This window comes from Zosterops lateralis (assembly GCF_965231275.1).
Source record: "Zosterops lateralis genome assembly, chromosome: 9".
Taxonomy (NCBI): Eukaryota; Metazoa; Chordata; class Aves; order Passeriformes; family Zosteropidae; genus Zosterops; species Zosterops lateralis.
In genome coordinates this window covers 12,297,930-12,316,070 of record NC_139769.1, presented here as the reverse complement: position 1 = coordinate 12,316,070, position 18,141 = coordinate 12,297,930, and the positions used below count along the sequence as shown (strand labels likewise).

Sequence of the window (18,141 nt, the reverse complement as noted above, 5' to 3'; positions counted from 1 at the left end):
CCATAAAAGCCAGTAAAGGCTTTCTAAGATGGCCAGTGTTGTGAAGGCATTGCTGTGACAGTTCATTCAACAAAAGACTGACAGAGGTGAGGAACACGCTGTCCTGTTCTGGTTTCATTGTTATCCTGCAACTCTGAAGGGTTTTCAGATAAAATAAGAGTTGAACAGAGGACAAGAACAGCACTTTGCTATAGAGAAGTCAATAGACAAACGTGCTATCAGTGAGAGCAGTTTCCAATATCCTGAAACAAGCTTTCTTCTGCTTTATGGCTCTGTGCTGCCCTTCCTGAAAACTCGGCACTCCACAGTTATTCTTAACTGAACAGCAACTGAAAAATGGCACTGAGTGGAGCACTTCCCAGTATCACTAGAATTTCCAGTTTTAGTAGTAGAGTTCATGGAAGGCTGGAGTCTTGTAAGACATGACAAACTGCATAAAAACTAATTGCAAACCTGAATTATATGTGCAACGAAAGCTTGTGATTATTGTGTCTTTAGGTATTTGCTTCATTGCTTCAGGAAATCATAGTTTTCATTTCATGGATTTGATTCCAATTTTAATTAATTTTAATTTGTTCTTCTGCAAGCATTGCTTACTACATGTAAATTACATAGTTTTTAGTGGAAATTTCTAATACATGATATGTTTTGACCATTTAATTGATACAGTGTCACATTCATGTCAGACCTCATCTCAGTTAGAATTTTTGTGGACATAGTTGAAAGTTCTGTTGTCTGACACATCAAAAATCAAAGTAAAAAACTCCAGTCAGCCTAAAGCACACTCAGTTTTATCAAGAACCTGTTAACACTGTCTAATATTCCAGGAAAACAAAATTAAATATTTAGAATTAATTTGTGACATAATTTTCTGTTCTTATAGCCTGGAGCCCTTTTTACAGTAGGTAGTCTAATCAACCCATCCAGATGACAATTTTGTCCAATTTAAAACCAAGTTGTCGTACATTACAGCCTTGCTATCTCAAACAAACTGGTAGATTTTCCCTGCAGAGTACAGGTAGCTCTTACCAAAATAGGATGCATAACATGCAGGTATTCCTCTCCCTGTTGTCTGAGTTAACTCAATGTGTGTGCTATCTAATAGGACAGACAGTCTGCAGAGGATGTTTCATTAGGAGATCCCTTTTCTTCTGGACATTCTTCTTCCCGAAAAGAGCCATTTGTTCAGTCCGTGTGCTTCAATTCAAGTACATTTGGAGTTCAAGTGTGCATTGAGAAGAAAAGCGTACACGCAGCATTTATCAACAGTGTGCCTCTTTATTACCTAGTTGGAGAGCATGCCCTGAGAATAACCTCCAAGCCAGGTAAACACAACTGGGCACAAAAAAGAAAATAGTGGGTGAAGGTGTGTGCATATGCACATACACTTATAGATAGCTAGACACAGATGTATACATTTTTAATATACTTTTTTTATATATACAGATGCATTTTTTGCATCTTAAGTACCACTAAATCTACAATTAAAAGTACCAGGCCTGCCAGTATTGGCAACAGACTCTGCTCACAGCAGGAATCCATTTCTCCCCCACTCGCCTGAGCAGCAATTTCCCAGCTCTCCCAGCAATGTCACTCAGCGTGGCCAGCGTCAAGCAGAGCTGATCTGTGCCTGCAGAGTGTGTCTGATGCATCCTGAATCATTGGATTTGGGATGCAAGCACGAAGCAATTGGACATGGGCAACAGATCTGATGCAGTGTCCTGTAGATACATTCTAAAACCCAGACTCTAAAAGGGAATTATGGATTAACCCTGCCAGGATCTAGTCCTTAATGTCTTAATCCATGATCATAAGAAATAAAAGCACAGCAGGCCACTGTATCTAGGTCTCCTAAGTATCAAGCTAATGGCCTAACCATTGGGCCATTCTTTAGCATTCAAGAGTTGAGCCTCAGTTCCTGTCTGACATTTAACTCACTAACCCATGGTTTATCTCTTTAAGCAATCCAATTCAATTGACTTAAATCTGCTGATCATTCTCTTTATTGATTTGAAAAGAATCCAGTATCATGGTAATATTTGAAAATTTGGTTGCAATTATGTGTTTCAGCTATTAGAGAAAATTTTTCAACAAATTTGCTCAATACCAATAATAATCATTGAACATTTATATTTGAGAAAAGATGGCTAAATAAATTATGGTAAAATTGGCCTATTCTCTCATTCAGTTGCTAATAGTAACAGTAATACTAATTGTCATGCAATTTCAGCTTACACCGAGGCACCTATTGAAAAAATACAAGTCACAATTCAAGCAGGAGACCAAGCTCCTACAAAAATGATACGTCTAGTAACATTTGAAGATCCAGAGGAACAAGCATCTTCCAGAAAAGAAGCAATTAAAAAAGTGAAGAAAATCCTTGCAGACACTGATGATCAGGTACTGAAGTGAAATTCCATTTCTAGTTTCGTGGGAGACCTTACATACAGCTTATTTTTATTCCTTCTACTAAGTAGCTTCCTTTGTTTAGATATTATGCCAAAGTGGAAAATACTGACAGACTTTTGGGTATACCAGTCTTTTGGCAGGTCTTTTGTTGGGACTCACCCTTTCTGAAAGTGAAAGACATTAGAAAGTGCAGGTTGGTTTTGTATGCTGTTCTGAAAATTTCTTGTAAGAGATGAAATAGCTGTTGTGTGGCCACAAAGTAGTCTGTTATTTACAGCTACAGCGACTGCAGCAAAATGCTCTGACACCAACTACTCAACCTGCCCTGAGACAGTGACAGCTACAGCATTGTCATTACTGATACCAGTTACATGTGATTGTGTGGTCAAAAACTGCTGCACATGCTCCTTATCACAAAACTGTTTGGGGTATTGTTCTGCTTATGTGTGGGTTTAACACATTATTATGAAATTGCCTTTGAATTATTGTGATGTGCTGCAAGAATGTTATCAACCATACACCTTGTCTTCTAAGGCAACAGAGATTCAGAGATGTCTGCATCTGATTTTATTTATGCCATTCTGCAGGAACACAGAAAAATAATTATTTTTCCACTGTTACCCTTGACTAGGGGACAAGAAAACATAGGAGCTCATCATCGAGTGCCAGCAGCGCCAGTGAAAGCACCGAGAGTACAACGAGCAGCCCCTCCAGCAGCAGTGACTCGGATGACAGAGCATCACAGGGAGGCACACAGATAAATCTGAAAGCAGGGCAGCCCAAAGCTAAGGGAAAGAAGTTCTACCCCTTTGGGGACAGTGACAGTAGCAGCAGTAGTGGTAGCAGCAGCAGTAGCAGCAGCAAAAGCAGTAGTAGTAGCAGCAGTGGCAGTAGTAGTGATAGTAGCAGCAGTAGTAGCAGCAAGAGCAGCAGTAGTAGTAGTAAGAGCAGCAGTAGTAGCAGCAAAAGCAGCAGTAGTAGTAGTAAGAGCAGCAGCAGTAGCAGCAAGAGCAGCAGTAGTAGCAGTGAGAGCAGCAGTAGTAGCAGCAAGAGCAGCAGTAGTAGTAGTAAGAGAAGCAGTAGTAGCAGCAAAAGCAGCAGTAGTAGCAGCAAGAGCAGCAGTAGTAGCAGTAAGAGCAGCAGTAGTAGCAGCAAAAGCAGCAGTAGTAGCAGCAAGAGCAGCAGTAGTAGCAGCAAGAGCAGTAGTAGCAGTAGCAAGAGCAGTAGTAGTCAGAGTAGCAGCAGCAAGGACAGCAGCAGTAGTAGGAGCAGCAGAAGCAGCAGAGGCAGGAGTAGCAGCAGCCAGAGCAGCAGCAGCAGCAGCCGTAACAGCAGCAAAGGCAGTACCAGAGGCAGTGCAGGTAGCAGCAGCAGTAGCAAAGCATCTGGTGTAAAGCATAAGGCTAAGAAGCAATCCAAGACCACATCATTTCCACTTGCCAGTGCTGCTGGAGAGAGAAGTGTCCGTGAGCAGAAGCCTAAAACACAGAGTAGCAGCAGCAGTGAAAGCAGTAGTGCTTCCCAGTGGCACAGCAAATCTGACAAACGAGCTAAGACAAATCCCACCAAGTCCCAAGTGAACAGCGGCAGCAGTTACGACATCTCCACAGGATGGGTATAATGTCTAATACTTTGACTTCTGCTAGGAGGTGATCTTGACTGAGCTGTAGCTAATAAGTTCTTTTGGAATTTTGCAGGAATCTCACCTTCCAAAACTATACAATCTCCGCTTCAAGTCTGCTCACATCCATTGGGTAGGTGCCTAATTCAAGTGCACATTGCCATGGTAGCTGCAGCTAATGTAATTGAGCCTGTTACTGAAGGGCTTTGTTTGGGCCATTTCCCTTGACCATTCCATAACATCCAATAGCAATATTGATGATGAACAAAAAAAGCAGATTTATTAGTAATATGCATCTTAAGTACCACATTACATCCTTTTGGTGTTGCAGCACTTGCAATTCTCAAATTTGGGTAAGGACACACAAATGCAGCCAAAGCTAGGTTAACAAACACCATGGGGGAATGACTAAACAGTGGGACCTTCCAGTGGGAATAGTTACATCCACAGTTCTTAGGCAACCATGGCAAAACCATTGCACAGATTTTTCAGAATCCAGGTTCAGTACACATTATGGCACAGAGGTATTTTTAGCATATATTGGAAGGGTGATAATGGAGTGACTTTTGTAGGTGTTACCTGTACAGCTATTATATATCCTTCATGTGAAAGAAGAAGATGATTTATAGTGTTATTCATAAAATTGTATATTCTTTTTTTTCTGGATATAGATGTATTTGACCACTTATGAAATGCCACTTTTTATTTTCACTAGCTTTAGACCTGAACAGTGTGACGTTGTCATTTGCAATCAGTGTCTATGTAGTCTTTCTTTCAGCAGAGATGTCAAGGTGGATCTGAGGCACATTCCAACCCAACATAATCCATGTCTAAATATGGAAATAAAAATAACACTCTAGTTATGTCCTAGTCTGTTACCTATAAGAGAAGGCTGATAGCTCTGAGTTTTATATTTACACTGTAAAACTGGAGGCTATCTCGTAGATTTTTAACCTATTTTTATTTCATAGCATCCACATCATAAAGGATCAAGCAGCTCATCATCATCTTCCTCTGAGCTGGGAAGCAGCCACAGTAACAGCAGCAGTAGCAGTGGCAGCAGCAGTGACAGCAGCAGCAGCAGCCACCACCACCACCACCACCACCACCATGGAGAAAATTCTGCCCATGACTCAAGGAGGAGCAAAAGAGTCAGCATCCACAACCACAGCAGCCATGGTTCCAGTCTGGCACGTGAGGTACAACTCTGTGTGTGGTACCCAGAGCAGCCAGGCTTAGCTGGCTGCTGAGCAGGAGCTGTAGATGTGGTGGCACTAACCAGCTGAGGGGGTTAGGCTCAGGAGGGACGCTAAAAATCAAGTCTGTAAATTGAAAGTCAAAATTGACTGAGATATTTCCCTCTGAAAAAGAAAAAAAATATATTTTTTTCAAATCCCCTTGTGTTCAGGCTTTTGTTTGCCTGTTTCCTTTCCTTCATTTCTGAAGGTATTTGGAGTATGTGAAAGCCTGGATTTGGAAACTATACACATTGAAGAGAATGTAGCTGTGAGTTAAAGAGGAAAGAATTTTCTTTTTTTCCCATGAAAGCCCAGAATACAAAATCAGTTGCTTTAGGTAAAAATGAGGAAGAAATAAATAAGTCTGCCTAATTATTTTTAAATGTAGACTGGAGGTCATGAGTGCATGGAGAGTATAACTAAAATCTGACTTTCCATGGATGTTACTGATTGGTAAATGTGAAGGCCCATTAAGCACAGATCGTCTTTACCTTTATTATGCACTTAGTATTCTATAATTGTACTGCATAAAGGTATCTACATAATAATAGAACAAATAGCCCTGCAAATGCAGGCAATGTCTAGGGGAATTCTGCTCCTAAGCAGGACTTTAAAATATTTGATTGGCTTGAAGAAACTGTAGCATAGTAAAATAAGTTGTGAATGTGTATACTACTCTGAATGTCTCTTGTACACATTGTAGGCAGCTATTTGAAACATTAAAATAATGAACAAACTCTTGCTATATGCATAAAGATAGCTTGGAAGCATCTTGGATCCCTCATCAAAATAATCATGTCTTTGAATAATTAATTTCCAACCAAATTCATCCTTAACTATTGTGGATATAGAATATTGTACTGCAAACAAAACTGGTGAAGGACAAGGGCTGCTGCTGCTCTCAGCACACTGACTGGACTGCAGGCTCTTTGGTTAATACACAGAAATACTTAAGCACAGATGGTTGGGGGCTCTTTTTCAGCGCGACTTCCTGGGAGATGTAATTCCACCTGGCATTACGATCGTGGCACAGGCAGTAAGGAGTGACAACAGAAATCAAGGTTATCAAGCTACAGCATATGTTCGTTCTGATGCTGCCAAAGTTGATGTGCAACTAGTTGTGGTTCAGCTGGCTGAAACCAATTGGAAAGCATGTGCTGATGCTGTGATACTGCCTCTGAAAGCACAGGTAAGTGCACAGGCGGCTTCGCACAGAGAGACATCTACAAAGCCCAGAGCAGGCACAGAGGATCTGCTGATTAGGAGTATTAAACAGGAAAGGCATATTGATCTTGAAATGTTTCATAAAGCTGGTGAAGTTTCAGAAAATATTTCACCATTCTTTCGAATTAAAAATAGATAATAGTAAAAAAATACACACTTCAAAATCTGGCAAAAAGTATTGATTTTCAGGATAAATCAAAATATAACCACTAGAAGCATAAAAAGAAATTTGAGAAATTGACTTCTTCACCACTATTTGTTCTACTATGAGTTTTATTGTCTGGGAATTGGCCTGTTTTTTCTGTATAAAATTTATTGACCCCAAGATTAGCTCAGTTGGTTAAAGATAACGTTGATAACACTAAGGGCAAGGGATTTGACACTTGTATGGGCCATTCACTTAGGAGTTGAACTCTTTCTGGATGGAGTAGGATGATCCTTCTCAATCCCTTCCAAATCAGATTTCTCTGTGATTTCAGAAGTCTCATAACTCAAATATATTCACAAGGTTGTATTTCTTAGGATTTATATGAGGAGATGTTAAAAGCAAAGTTGGGTAATGGGTTGATGCCAAAGAAAACATCATAAATGAAGGAACATCCTTACTTTTTTTGCAAATCCTTGTGCTGTGCTTCCCATGAGCTTTTCAGAACAAGGCATGTTTGTGCAACAATTTATAAACCTCTCCTTTTTATAGCTGTGATTAAGAAATTCAGCATGATATTCAATATTGAAGAAAGTGGGGTGGGTTCAAATCAAGAGGTCTTGGGGAAGGCAAAGCGAAACCATAGTGCAGTCCTCTTCTAAGAAAAAAAACATATTCATTAAAAAGTTACTACATCTAAAGAAATCTCAACATGTTTCAGCAGCTGCTTTGAGACAAGAACGTGTATATATAGCTCTGAACAGGCCAGAAAACTTTTTCCTTCTATGCCTCAGATTTTGCATGAAGTCAAAATTTCTCTGTGAGCCTCATTAGAGTACAAGATTGGAAATATGAAGGATCAATGCACAAACTGGTGAAAGAAAATTTTGCATTTTGAGATGGTCAAGGTTCATTCTGGGGTTCTTTTCTGAGCTTTGGGTGACTGTTTCCCTGTTTACAAAGGCCAGACTGAGATGGGGCAAGGAGTGCCGGGATTACAAGATAACAGCAGTGGCTACCACAGGACAACTGGCAAGGAAGCCAGCTGCACAGCTGAAGGTGCAATGGGGAAAGCTGCCATCCTGGATAAAAAAGACAAGCACAGAGTATGTAATTCATTGTTTCCTAAGTTTTTATTTGACTTTTTTACCCTACTTGGCTTTCAAAAACACTGAAAGAATTGGATGGAAACCACAAGTTCAGTGGTATACATGTATTTTATGAATGTTTTCTACTTTTTCCACATGTTTCATATTAAATGATAGCCTCCAAATATTCAAAAAGTATGCTTGATTTAATTTTCCTTATTAAATTATTTGCTATTTCATTTCAAAATGCATTTTTGTTTTAAAATGTTCTTCTATTCAGTCTCAAAAAATAACCATTTTAAATAGGCAAAAAAAACCCCAGTGTCTTTCTTATGGATAAAATCAACCATTCAATTTGACCCAAAGTATTATTTCCATTACTTTTCTTCCATTTTTTCCTGATTTTTTGGATCTGCCAGTAGTCCTCATGGTCCCATGTGTGCTTTTGTTCATGCACCTGAGTTTGTCACATCTTGTTTACCTCTAGATTGATGCAATACATTCCTGGTGCAGCACTCGTGTTGGGCTTCTCAGAAGTACATCAGAGAAATCCATCTCATGAATTTATAGTAAGAGCAGCTGCAACATCTCCAAGAACAATTGATACGGTAATTAAAGCTCCTGAGGTACGTTAAATTTTTTATCTTCTTTTTTCTTACCTTGAATGGTTTTCGACTTAGAATGTTTTGACATTTAATGTAAAGAAACAAAAAGCAAAACATTCCCTCTTGGAGAAGCTGCTATATACCTGACTATATTAGGTGGGTGTTGAAATACATACAACAGTTCTCTTAATTTTGTGCTGCTTTGGCAGTGCACTAGTAAGTTGAAAATCAGACTCTGTAGCCAAATATTTTATTTGCATTTTGAGAACAGAAGTGAGGCCAAATTGTCTCAAGTATGACTGCTCTGTACTCACACCTTTATGCATTTTTACCCAGTGTGACTAGTTCTTCAATGAGGGTCTCAGAGCAGATAGAGGGGGCCTTGAGAACCCTTTGTACTATGCTGCAGCCACAAGCAGCATCTGTGTGTGTTGGCACTCCAGTCCCAAATCTGCAGTAACCATGTTTGATGTGACTGGTCTGAGAAAGCCACAAATCCAACTCTGCTCTAACCAAACTGGAGCAGTTAGTCACCCTCTCAGAACAGCCTGCACAGGCTGGGTCTGCAGAGTCCCACTAGTTAACTGGTCCTTGTCCACCAAGTCCCTACACGCTTCTTTAAAAATTTCCCCTATGGATCTCTGGCAAATTAATAACAGCTAGCTATTCATACACAGATGCTTTTGTGTCTTTAACCTTCCATAGTGCTTCAGTACTGCAGGGTCTTTAATATGTGGCAGTAAAGAAGTCAGTGCATTAGGCATTTATTTGATTCTCTTGGCAAATATAATTTGTAGCTACAGTGAAGGATCTTACCCCAGTGTTGAACATGCTGGTTTTCAGCCCATAATGGATGATATTCATTTTTCCAAACACATCCATCATCTCAGTTACTCAACTTGTTACCTTATTTTTTAAGAAGTCACTCACTTATCACTTAAACTCATCTCTATCAGTTACTTTTCAGTGCTCTTCTCAAAAAGTCAAGTATGGCTAGAAGAGATGATAATGACTCCTCACAAAAGCTGAAAGTTAGGGCACATTCTGCAGAGACTAACACAACTGCAATTGTAGAAATACATCTTCAAGGGTTGTTTTTTTTCCAAGATAAGAATGGGGAGGTTTTGCAGTCATGTGGTTCAATTTATCTTAATGTATTTTCATTTCTGCTTTTCCAGGTAACAATTTATTGTCAGGGATTCCGATTGCCATTCACTCTGCCCTTAGGCCCTTCTCCAGATTACGAGACTCGAGATATCACTGCCTGGAATTTATTTCCTGAAATAGCTTCACAAATAGCACAAGAAGATCAATGTAAATGTTACTTATATGTTTGTCTCATGAATAAGCAAAGTGTGTAGATCCATACTCTACCATGGCTGGGGCCTTGCCTTTCCTTCTAAGGGTCTTATAGGGAAGGAAAACCTCTGTAGCTCTGCCTTCAGAAGTTCATTCCCTCACAAAGAAGCAGGGTTTTTGGCTGGTGAATGAGGAGGCTTTAAACTGCTGTAAACATTCAGAGTTTGGGATTCACTCCTTTCCTCCAGGACTAGAGGTTGTCTTTTGTACCTCCTGAGAAGGTGCCAACTCTGCATTGAGAGGCATCAGGTGATGGGCACAAGAGAGTCCATGTATTTTCTGTCCAGTTTATTTTATTCAAAAAGGAAACACATGAGTCTCTACCTGGCTGCTGCCTACCACTCCTGTGGGAAATGGGGATTTTTATCACAGTTTGTTATGGCACCCAGTTTCTCAAGGCTTTTGTACATTTTATTCCCTGTTAGCTGGAGTTTTGTGTTTGGTAGTCAAAATCAATACTAGTATAATCTACAGCAGGTAGTTATTTTGTAGTGCTCTCATGTCCTTACAGACTCTGGCTTCTGCCAAGGAGGTGAAGTTTTCTTCCTGTTTGCTGGGTGGTTCAATCTCATGGACATGTCTTTCAGTACTTCACAGCAACACATACAGTGCCTTTTCTTTCATGGTTTTGTTTTGCAGCCACGTGTGAAATCAGGGAGAAAGATTTCAAAACATTTGATCGTGTGAGCCATTCATATTCTTTCAACAAAAGCTGCAACCTGGTGGTGGTTCAAGACTGTACTGAACACCCAAAATTCATCATTACTACAAGAAAGGTTGATCCTCAATCTTTCTCAAGAGAGGTTCACATAAATACAACATCAGCGTAAGTGTGGTTTATACTGAGGCTTAGAAATTAGATATAAAGTGTCTCAGGGAGTTAGTCTGGGAGTGGGAAATATCTAGTTTCTAGTTGAAACTGGTTTTCAATGAGACATGGAGAAAGACAAAATTTCCAGATGAGATCCTCATCTGAGATTCTGTGGTGTAGTTTCTCTTGTCTTGAATTCCACAGCCACTAATATCTGATAATTTGCCCACTAAATCCCCATGCTATCTTTTCTTTAAAGGTTGCATAGTAACCCACAGTCCCAATGAATTTTGCACTTTGGAAAGAAAACTGCTTGTTCATTCATTCGAATTCAGATAGTCACAAATATCTGTATTTTTCACATTTTAAATTAACCACTAATTTATTCTTTTATTTTTTCTTTTTCTGAAGGAACATCACAATCTGTCCTGCCTCAAATTCATCTCTCCTTGTGGCATGCAATGAAGAACGAGTTCTATCAGACAGTGGAGGTTCTGAGTATGAAAAAAGTAAGCTGTGATACCCAGTTTTCCAGGACTGACCTGGGAACTAAATATCAAGATTTTATAAATTTCACAGAAAAATCTCAGCGTAAAGAAAACACAATTGGAATTAATTCAAAGAGAAAATGAAAGACAACATTTTTAAGATTTCTAGTGACTTATGTTCATGTTTTCTATCATATATACACTCTTACTTTCCTCCAGCATAACTGACAGGTAAATAAAGCCCTTTCTTATCATATACCCAGGCTGGTGATGGTTGAAAAAAAAGTTCATGTTATAGTCACAGAAAGATGCTTTAGTTCACAGAATCACAGAATCACACAGAATGTGTAGGTTGGAAGACACCTTCAGACATTTAGCCAGAGCACCACCACTTTTATTATCATTTCAAAATTTAGCACACTGGATACAGAAGTCAGTTCCAAATATAGGCAACAGCAGTAGAATATTTTTGAAAATATATTATTTCTTCTATTTTTGTTTCTCCTCTCCTCTTAAATATATATATTTAACTGTAGCAGCAAAATTATCATTGTGAAGGAAAACACTTTGTGGTGGGTTTTGTGTTACACAGTTTCTCCATTAATTTAAGATGATCACTGTATGATTCACTTTCTTTTTACAGATAATGTTAAAATTTATAAAAATGGAAAAACCGTTACCGTGGAAGTTCCAGATCTTGGACTGAAGAAGGTGACTTTTGATGGTGTAGCTCTTAAGGTACTGCACTTACTTTCAAGGTTACTCCTTTCTTTCTGCCTAGTACCTTACCAACACTTCAGCATTCACTACAAAGATGTGCTGTTTTGCAGGTTACAGCTGCTTCATGGCTGAGAGGAAAGACCTGTGGAGTTTGTGGTAATAATGACAGAGAAAAGGCAAATGAACTCCTCATGCCAAACCATAGGCTGGCACACAGCTGTTCTGCATTTGTTCATTCATGGGTATTACTAGAAGAAACCTGCTCTGGTGGTGAGTGGATGTGGAAAATCTTTATGCTTGGATAGATTGTGATTTCACTTTTCCTCTGCCGACAGCTACAAAATAGTTTTTTAAACCAGTAGATATCTTACTTATAAATTTCAATATCAATATGTATCCATTTTAACTTTATTAACCCCTGACTGTTTAAAACACTTCTTGTGAATATAGAGAATATATACTCCAGCAAAAGTCTTTGTCTCATGTGCAATTCGATGTTAAATAATTTTTTTTATTTCTTACACTGAGTATCTTTCTTCATGAGAGGCAAAACCAGCCCTACCAGCCCTAAGCTTGCTCCCACTGAAAAGAAATGTGGTTTTCACCACTGTATCAAAACAGTTTCAGCTGTTGTCTGCAAACTTAATTTCACCACACAAGTTGCAGACTATAAATGCAGTGTCAGATCCTACACTCATGTAAATTTCCAAAGCACAAAAAATTTCATTTTTGTTCTCCACCATGTGAGGGTGCAATCTCAGGAAAATATTTAGAACTACTCCTACAATAAAGAGCTTCATCTCACACAAAGCTGGAAAAACTGCGTTAGACTCCCATAACATTGATACAGTTTTGTTTGGTAGGTCTCCATTTACCTTGGACCTGAAGTAATTTTATTGAAGTTAATGGTTGCTTTCTCCCTGACTTCAGCGGCAGCAGAATTGTACTTATCTGTGTGTCAGGAAACAGAATCATAGCTCAGATCCTGTTAAGTTACATTATACCTTTCTAGTGAGATAATTGCAGCATTATAAAAAACATCCAATACAAAAATTATCCTTGTTGTTATTACATAAATGTTCCCCTTTTTTAATCCATTCACTAACAGTTGACATTTTTCCTAATGCAATGAAGTAGCCATTGTGCTTGCAGTATCTATTCTTAATAGCTTTCAGATGTGAAAGGTTATTTCCTGTGTATTAGGTAGTTCTAAAAAACTGAGTATACATGATTCCATTTGGGTTATATTGTGCAATTATATTTTAAAAATAGCTCCCCTTTTCAGACTCTTTCCTCAACTTATTATTGTCCTATCTTGATAACCTCACTACTTTAAAAATGGTTTGTCAGATACCTGTGTTCTAATAAAAGCAGAAGAGAAAATATGGATCTTTATTATTGCAAGGATCGATTGGGATTTATTTCTACAATTTTAACTACCTTTCCTTTTCCTCTTAGGGTGCAAGCTGCAGCGCAGTTATGTGAAGCTGAATCGAAACCCCACTATTGATGGTGAGGAATCTACGTGCTACTCTGTTGACCCAGTACTGAAATGTATGAAAGACTGTACTCCAATCGAAAAAGCTTCAGTAAAGGTTGGCTTCCACTGCTTCCCAAAAGGTACAGTATTTTTCTCCCTCTGTGTGTCATGTACTGCAGGAGCTGTCAGTGCACTCAAAAGAACAAAACACAGCACAGCCATGCACAGACCTGTATTGCTCTGGCTCCTCTCTGAGCTGCTGTTTTTAATCCCATTAGTATTTGCCAGAACTGCTGACAGTGCTGACCAGCTAAAAGCTAAGTTAGGTGATGGCAGGTAGCATCATCTGAGAAAAACATTTGAGGAGGTAAAAGGGGCAGCAGCAATCAATAATATCACAAAATAAATTTTTTTGTGTCTTCAGGATCTCCATAAAGTTGAGATAAGCAACACTGAGTCCTTCCATGTACACTACAGCCTGCAATTTCATGTAGACCAGGGCAGGCGAGGCAATTGAAAGTCAGTCAAGTAGTGTGACATGAGTGCTGTAATTAGACTGCCACGTTATGCCACTGTGCAATATATCAGCAAAAACACATTGCTGGAAGTTTCTCTAGATTGTTCCAGAAAATGGTTTGGTTTTTAAAGTTTTTTTTATACACACATACTCATGCCCCAGATTTAAAAAAAAAACAAAAAACAAAAAAAAAAAAAAAAACGGTGAGCCTTTTTCTCATTTCATTTATACCAGAGATGAGGCACTGTCATAGTTTCACACTGAAGTTATATAATCATGAAAAGAGAATCCAGCCTGAAACCTACAGATATTTCTGGTGCATTCGTTCCTAAGTCTATTAATTAACTACCTATATAGCTTACAGGGAAACCTACCATTAGGAAGTATCTGTTGGAGTGGTTTGTTCTCTGTTAACCATTGTTGGCCAAATCCATTGTCAGCTGGGATAATCCAGTGTAGTTTCACTGGAGCCAATACACTCCTGTGTTGAGTAGTACTGGAAAGGGCAGGGTATTTTATGTCTGAATTTAAACATCTGTGTAGAACTTTGCACTTTGCTTGTGTTATTAATATCTGCAATGTGCTGAATCAGCCCAGAAAAGCAGAGATCTCTATAATAGTCAAATATCTGCAACAGCCTATTCAACAAGTAGCACAGAGAGAGTGCTAATAGTTTTCTGATGACTCCCTGAGATGAGAATGGATGCATTCTTTCATAAATAGAAAAACCCACCCTCTACAAAAAATCCTTCCAAAATCTTATTATATCCGTGTTTCACAGATTTCTATTGTGTTTCCAAGTCAGTATCTCTGAAGTGTCATAACCCCAGACCACTCACTGCCTCAGAATATTAGGTTATAATAAAGCTGTCTCATTCTCTCACAAAACTGTTTGAGAAAAGAGGAAAATCAGAAAAAAAGGTATGTTAGTTGTTGCAGTCAGGGCTGCTTTCAGAGCAACTGAAGGCTTCTCTTGTTCATTTTCTGAAGCAGAGACTGGGAAATCTGCCTGCAATACTTCTAATCAAGGCGTTATTTATTTATTTATTTATTTATAAAAGAAAGCAGAAAAAGAGGTGGAGGGGGAGAAGGAAGGTAAAAAGATGCAGTTTATTGTTTTTTAGCTTGCTAAATTGATTGCTTTTTTCTTAGGCTAAGGATTAATAGGGATACAAGGGCAGCACTTAAAAACTGTTCTTTTTATTTCTTTGTCTGATGACTTGGATAAGGAGTAGAAGCAGTAGAAATCTTCATCTTTCTCAATCTAAGAATATGCATGCACAGGACAAAGACTTTCTCTCAACTCTTTATATGAGAATTCAGACATGATAGTTTGCTCTTTCAAAATTGAAGGACCCCGCCAGTGGAGCAAGGATAAAATTAAGTACAAGAATGTATAATTTCTCCTGTTGTCCTCAAATCAGCAAGACTGTGGCCTTAGGAACTTGACTGAGGCAGGCATCACTCCAAGTTTAAGTCCACACATTGGTTTATATTTCAAACATGCCACAGGGCCTGTGCATGGGGATCAGTTACTCAGCCATGATCCAGTTTGCAAGGAAACTATTTCCTACATGGATATGAATGTGCTCAGACCCACAACGTGCCAAGTGTAAGAGACATAATGTATATAAAGAACAGAATTCAGACATTTTATAGCATTTCTCATTTCACAGCCTGAAAACATAATACACATGTTTTAAAAGCATCTCCAGCATCTTTCTGGGAAATTTTTACTATCCAGTTTATTATACAAAACCTGCACTAAATGTTGGACAGTAATTTAGCCATGGAGTGTGTTAACCTTTCAGAAGATCAGTGACTGATGCAACCTGAACTCATACAGCAGTGTCCATATGTGCTGAGGGATGGCATGTTATGAATGTACTGTCCAAAAAAGGAATAAAACAAATGGAAGTAAAATTATGAAAGCTTTATGCCTTCTCATTATACAAACTTAATCTAAATGGATGTCCTAATATTCTTCCAGATGCAATGATAAACTTCGAACTAGCTAGGAATATTTATTGGAAGGATGAGTATCATTATTCCATTTAGATTATTTCAGCATTAAGGAATATGGCTTATTCAAGCTGCTGTTGATAAAGCAGTGCGCTAAGGTTAATACTGCAACTGACAATGCTCTGCCAGATTTCACAATATATGGGAAACTTTAATTAGAAGTTTATGAACCTCTGAAAATTCTCCAAAGGGCTTACCCTTCAGAAATGAACTTTGACAAATAGTCAGCTGAAATACCCAGTGATATGCAGCAGTAACATAAGTGATAGCTGATGTGGATTGGTACATGGTGGTCTTACACTGACAGGGGCTACCTCCAGCACTTTCACAACCTCCTTTTGTCTTTGTGCTTCATGAAATGTAATTCATTTGGGTTTTAAGGAAGTATTACAGTAATTATATCATGGATGAAAATCCTGTTCCAAGTCAATGAGTCAGTTAGATGTCAGTCGTGAGGGCAGGATTTCATTCTTTACTTGATGAGGGAGTTGACAGCCATCAAAACAGTATTTCTTTGAAATGTGTTAATTTGCTTGATGTTAGTTAACAATGGCTTCACTCTTCTGACAGAAACTGCTGTAAGCCTGTTGGAATGGCAGAAAAGCAGCGATAAGAAATCTGCATTTGAGGATGTTGTGGAGTCTGTGGATGCTGACATTGATTGTACCTGCACTGGCAGCTGTAGTTAAGCTAAACGCTTTGGTGTTGTGCTATAGACATACTACACAAATAATTGAATAGCTGGACAGATAAGAAGGGAACATAATAGTTGTAGTAAAATATTAAGAAAGGTGCTTGAAGAAAATAAGCCTACTGCAAAGTCAAATGCATTATGTACAGTCTGCACTGCTTAATAAATATGTTCATTAAATAAGTATTCATGTGGTCTCTCTTTATTTTTCCCTATCAACAAAACAATCAGGCCAACTATATTATTATACAGAAATTCTGCTCCCTTTTATCTGCGATATAATTGCAGCAGTCCGCTCTGAAAATTATGTTCACTAGGTGATGAAAGGAAAACATTATTACGGCTACTGCTAACATTCCATTGTGCAAAGAATTTCATATTTAGCATACTAAAGACACAGTAAGCATTTGTTTTCTTTTATGTTTTCTGGTAAAGAGCAACGTCTTTTCCTGGAACCATTCTGCAAAAAAATATATTTTACTCCCAGCAAGACCATTAGCCTTAGTACATTCTACAAAGGAATGAATTGGACTGCTAGACTCCCACTGTAGCTTTCCAGAGAGCTATAGTGTGTGACACAGTCTCCATTTTCATTTAAATTTCAATGGATGTGCTGTTGCTTCATGAACTAACTAAAAGTGTGAATAGGAACTTTTTTTTGCTTTACCATCTCCTATTGTATATTTATGAAAATGATGGCTTCAAAAACTTCTGGGAACAATAATACATCAAGTAGCATTCCGAATACTCCAAAAAGCAATATATAGAAAGATATGTAAGATCAATAGCATCATAAAGCTAAAATAAAATACAAGCAAGACAGTGAGACTGTGTTTAACCAGTGAAGAGTCAATCTACCAGCTTCCACTGTGCAGAAAGGCAATTCCCTCCCACTCCAGGGGACCAGGAATAGGTGGCACCTTCAAACCCCTAAGCAGTGGCACAATATCTCTTCAGCCTGTGTCACAAATCAGCCGTGCACTGAACCATGGTATGTTTTCCATAACAGTCAATAGCAGCCAGCACACTCTTCCAAGAGAAGCCTTAGTGTGGGCAAGGTACAGCTGAACCCAAACCCTGGCAGGAAACTGTCATTAAATAAAATACTTTTCTTTCTAACTAAAAACTGATCTATCAGAAAGATGATTGAAGACTAAATAGTTGAACAATTACAGCATAACACTTCACAGTGCTTTTCTTTCAAGAGCAGAAGCATGAGTAATGTAAGGAGGTGTTCTTTTTACTCTCTCTGGAGTTGCAGCTTGCAATCAACTTTCAGAAAAGGCCCAGTTTTTCTCTCCATGTACAGCCATAGCATCATTACTTCCAGAAGTATGCCCTTACAAGATTGTACAAACCAGGTGCCAGGTGCATGCTCTGGGGCAAGGGTATTTGCCTCTGCCCCAAGCCTCTCCCTGGAGATAACTTACAAAGGCAAAAGCCAGTTACCTGCCTTCCTCCTCTCCCAGCTTTAATTTCATCTATGTATTGTATTAGAGAATATGTGCAAATAGCCAGTGCTCTATTCAATGGCTTTTTTTCATGCATGTATCTTCAAACTAAGACCAGTGATATAAATTCTTGCCCTGTTTTTATTTGTAACAAAGCATTCACAAATGCATTCAAAAAAGCTGTGTTTTACTAACTCACCAGAAATCCTAGGCTGCAAAACAGCCTTAAACAAGAGGGGAGGTGAAAAATACTGCATTCCACTTTCCCTTAA

At 38.6% G+C, this 18,141-nt stretch overlaps 1 protein-coding gene across 1 annotated transcript in view; it reads left to right on the top strand.

Moving 5' to 3' along the window:
- Positions 1 to 16,416, top strand: part of LOC310912462 (vitellogenin-1-like) — a gene marked incomplete at both ends in the record, with an annotated part of 42,768 nt that extends 26,352 nt beyond the window's left edge. Inside the window, 16 exons of the mRNA XM_083867051.1 lie at positions 1,106 to 1,325; positions 2,231 to 2,400; positions 3,041 to 3,664; positions 3,707 to 4,024; positions 4,107 to 4,163; positions 5,002 to 5,229; positions 6,251 to 6,457; positions 7,601 to 7,743; positions 8,213 to 8,351; positions 9,509 to 9,644; positions 10,329 to 10,515; positions 10,912 to 11,009; positions 11,632 to 11,726; positions 11,819 to 11,978; positions 13,167 to 13,328; positions 16,298 to 16,416. Coding sequence (XP_083723177.1) covers positions 1,106 to 1,325; positions 2,231 to 2,400; positions 3,041 to 3,664; positions 3,707 to 4,024; positions 4,107 to 4,163; positions 5,002 to 5,229; positions 6,251 to 6,457; positions 7,601 to 7,743; positions 8,213 to 8,351; positions 9,509 to 9,644; positions 10,329 to 10,515; positions 10,912 to 11,009; positions 11,632 to 11,726; positions 11,819 to 11,978; positions 13,167 to 13,328; positions 16,298 to 16,416 — 3,063 coding nt within the window. The remainder of the gene's footprint in view (positions 1 to 1,105; positions 1,326 to 2,230; positions 2,401 to 3,040; positions 3,665 to 3,706; positions 4,025 to 4,106; positions 4,164 to 5,001; positions 5,230 to 6,250; positions 6,458 to 7,600; positions 7,744 to 8,212; positions 8,352 to 9,508; positions 9,645 to 10,328; positions 10,516 to 10,911; positions 11,010 to 11,631; positions 11,727 to 11,818; positions 11,979 to 13,166; positions 13,329 to 16,297) is intronic.
- Between the last annotated feature and the right edge of the window lie 1,725 nt (positions 16,417 to 18,141).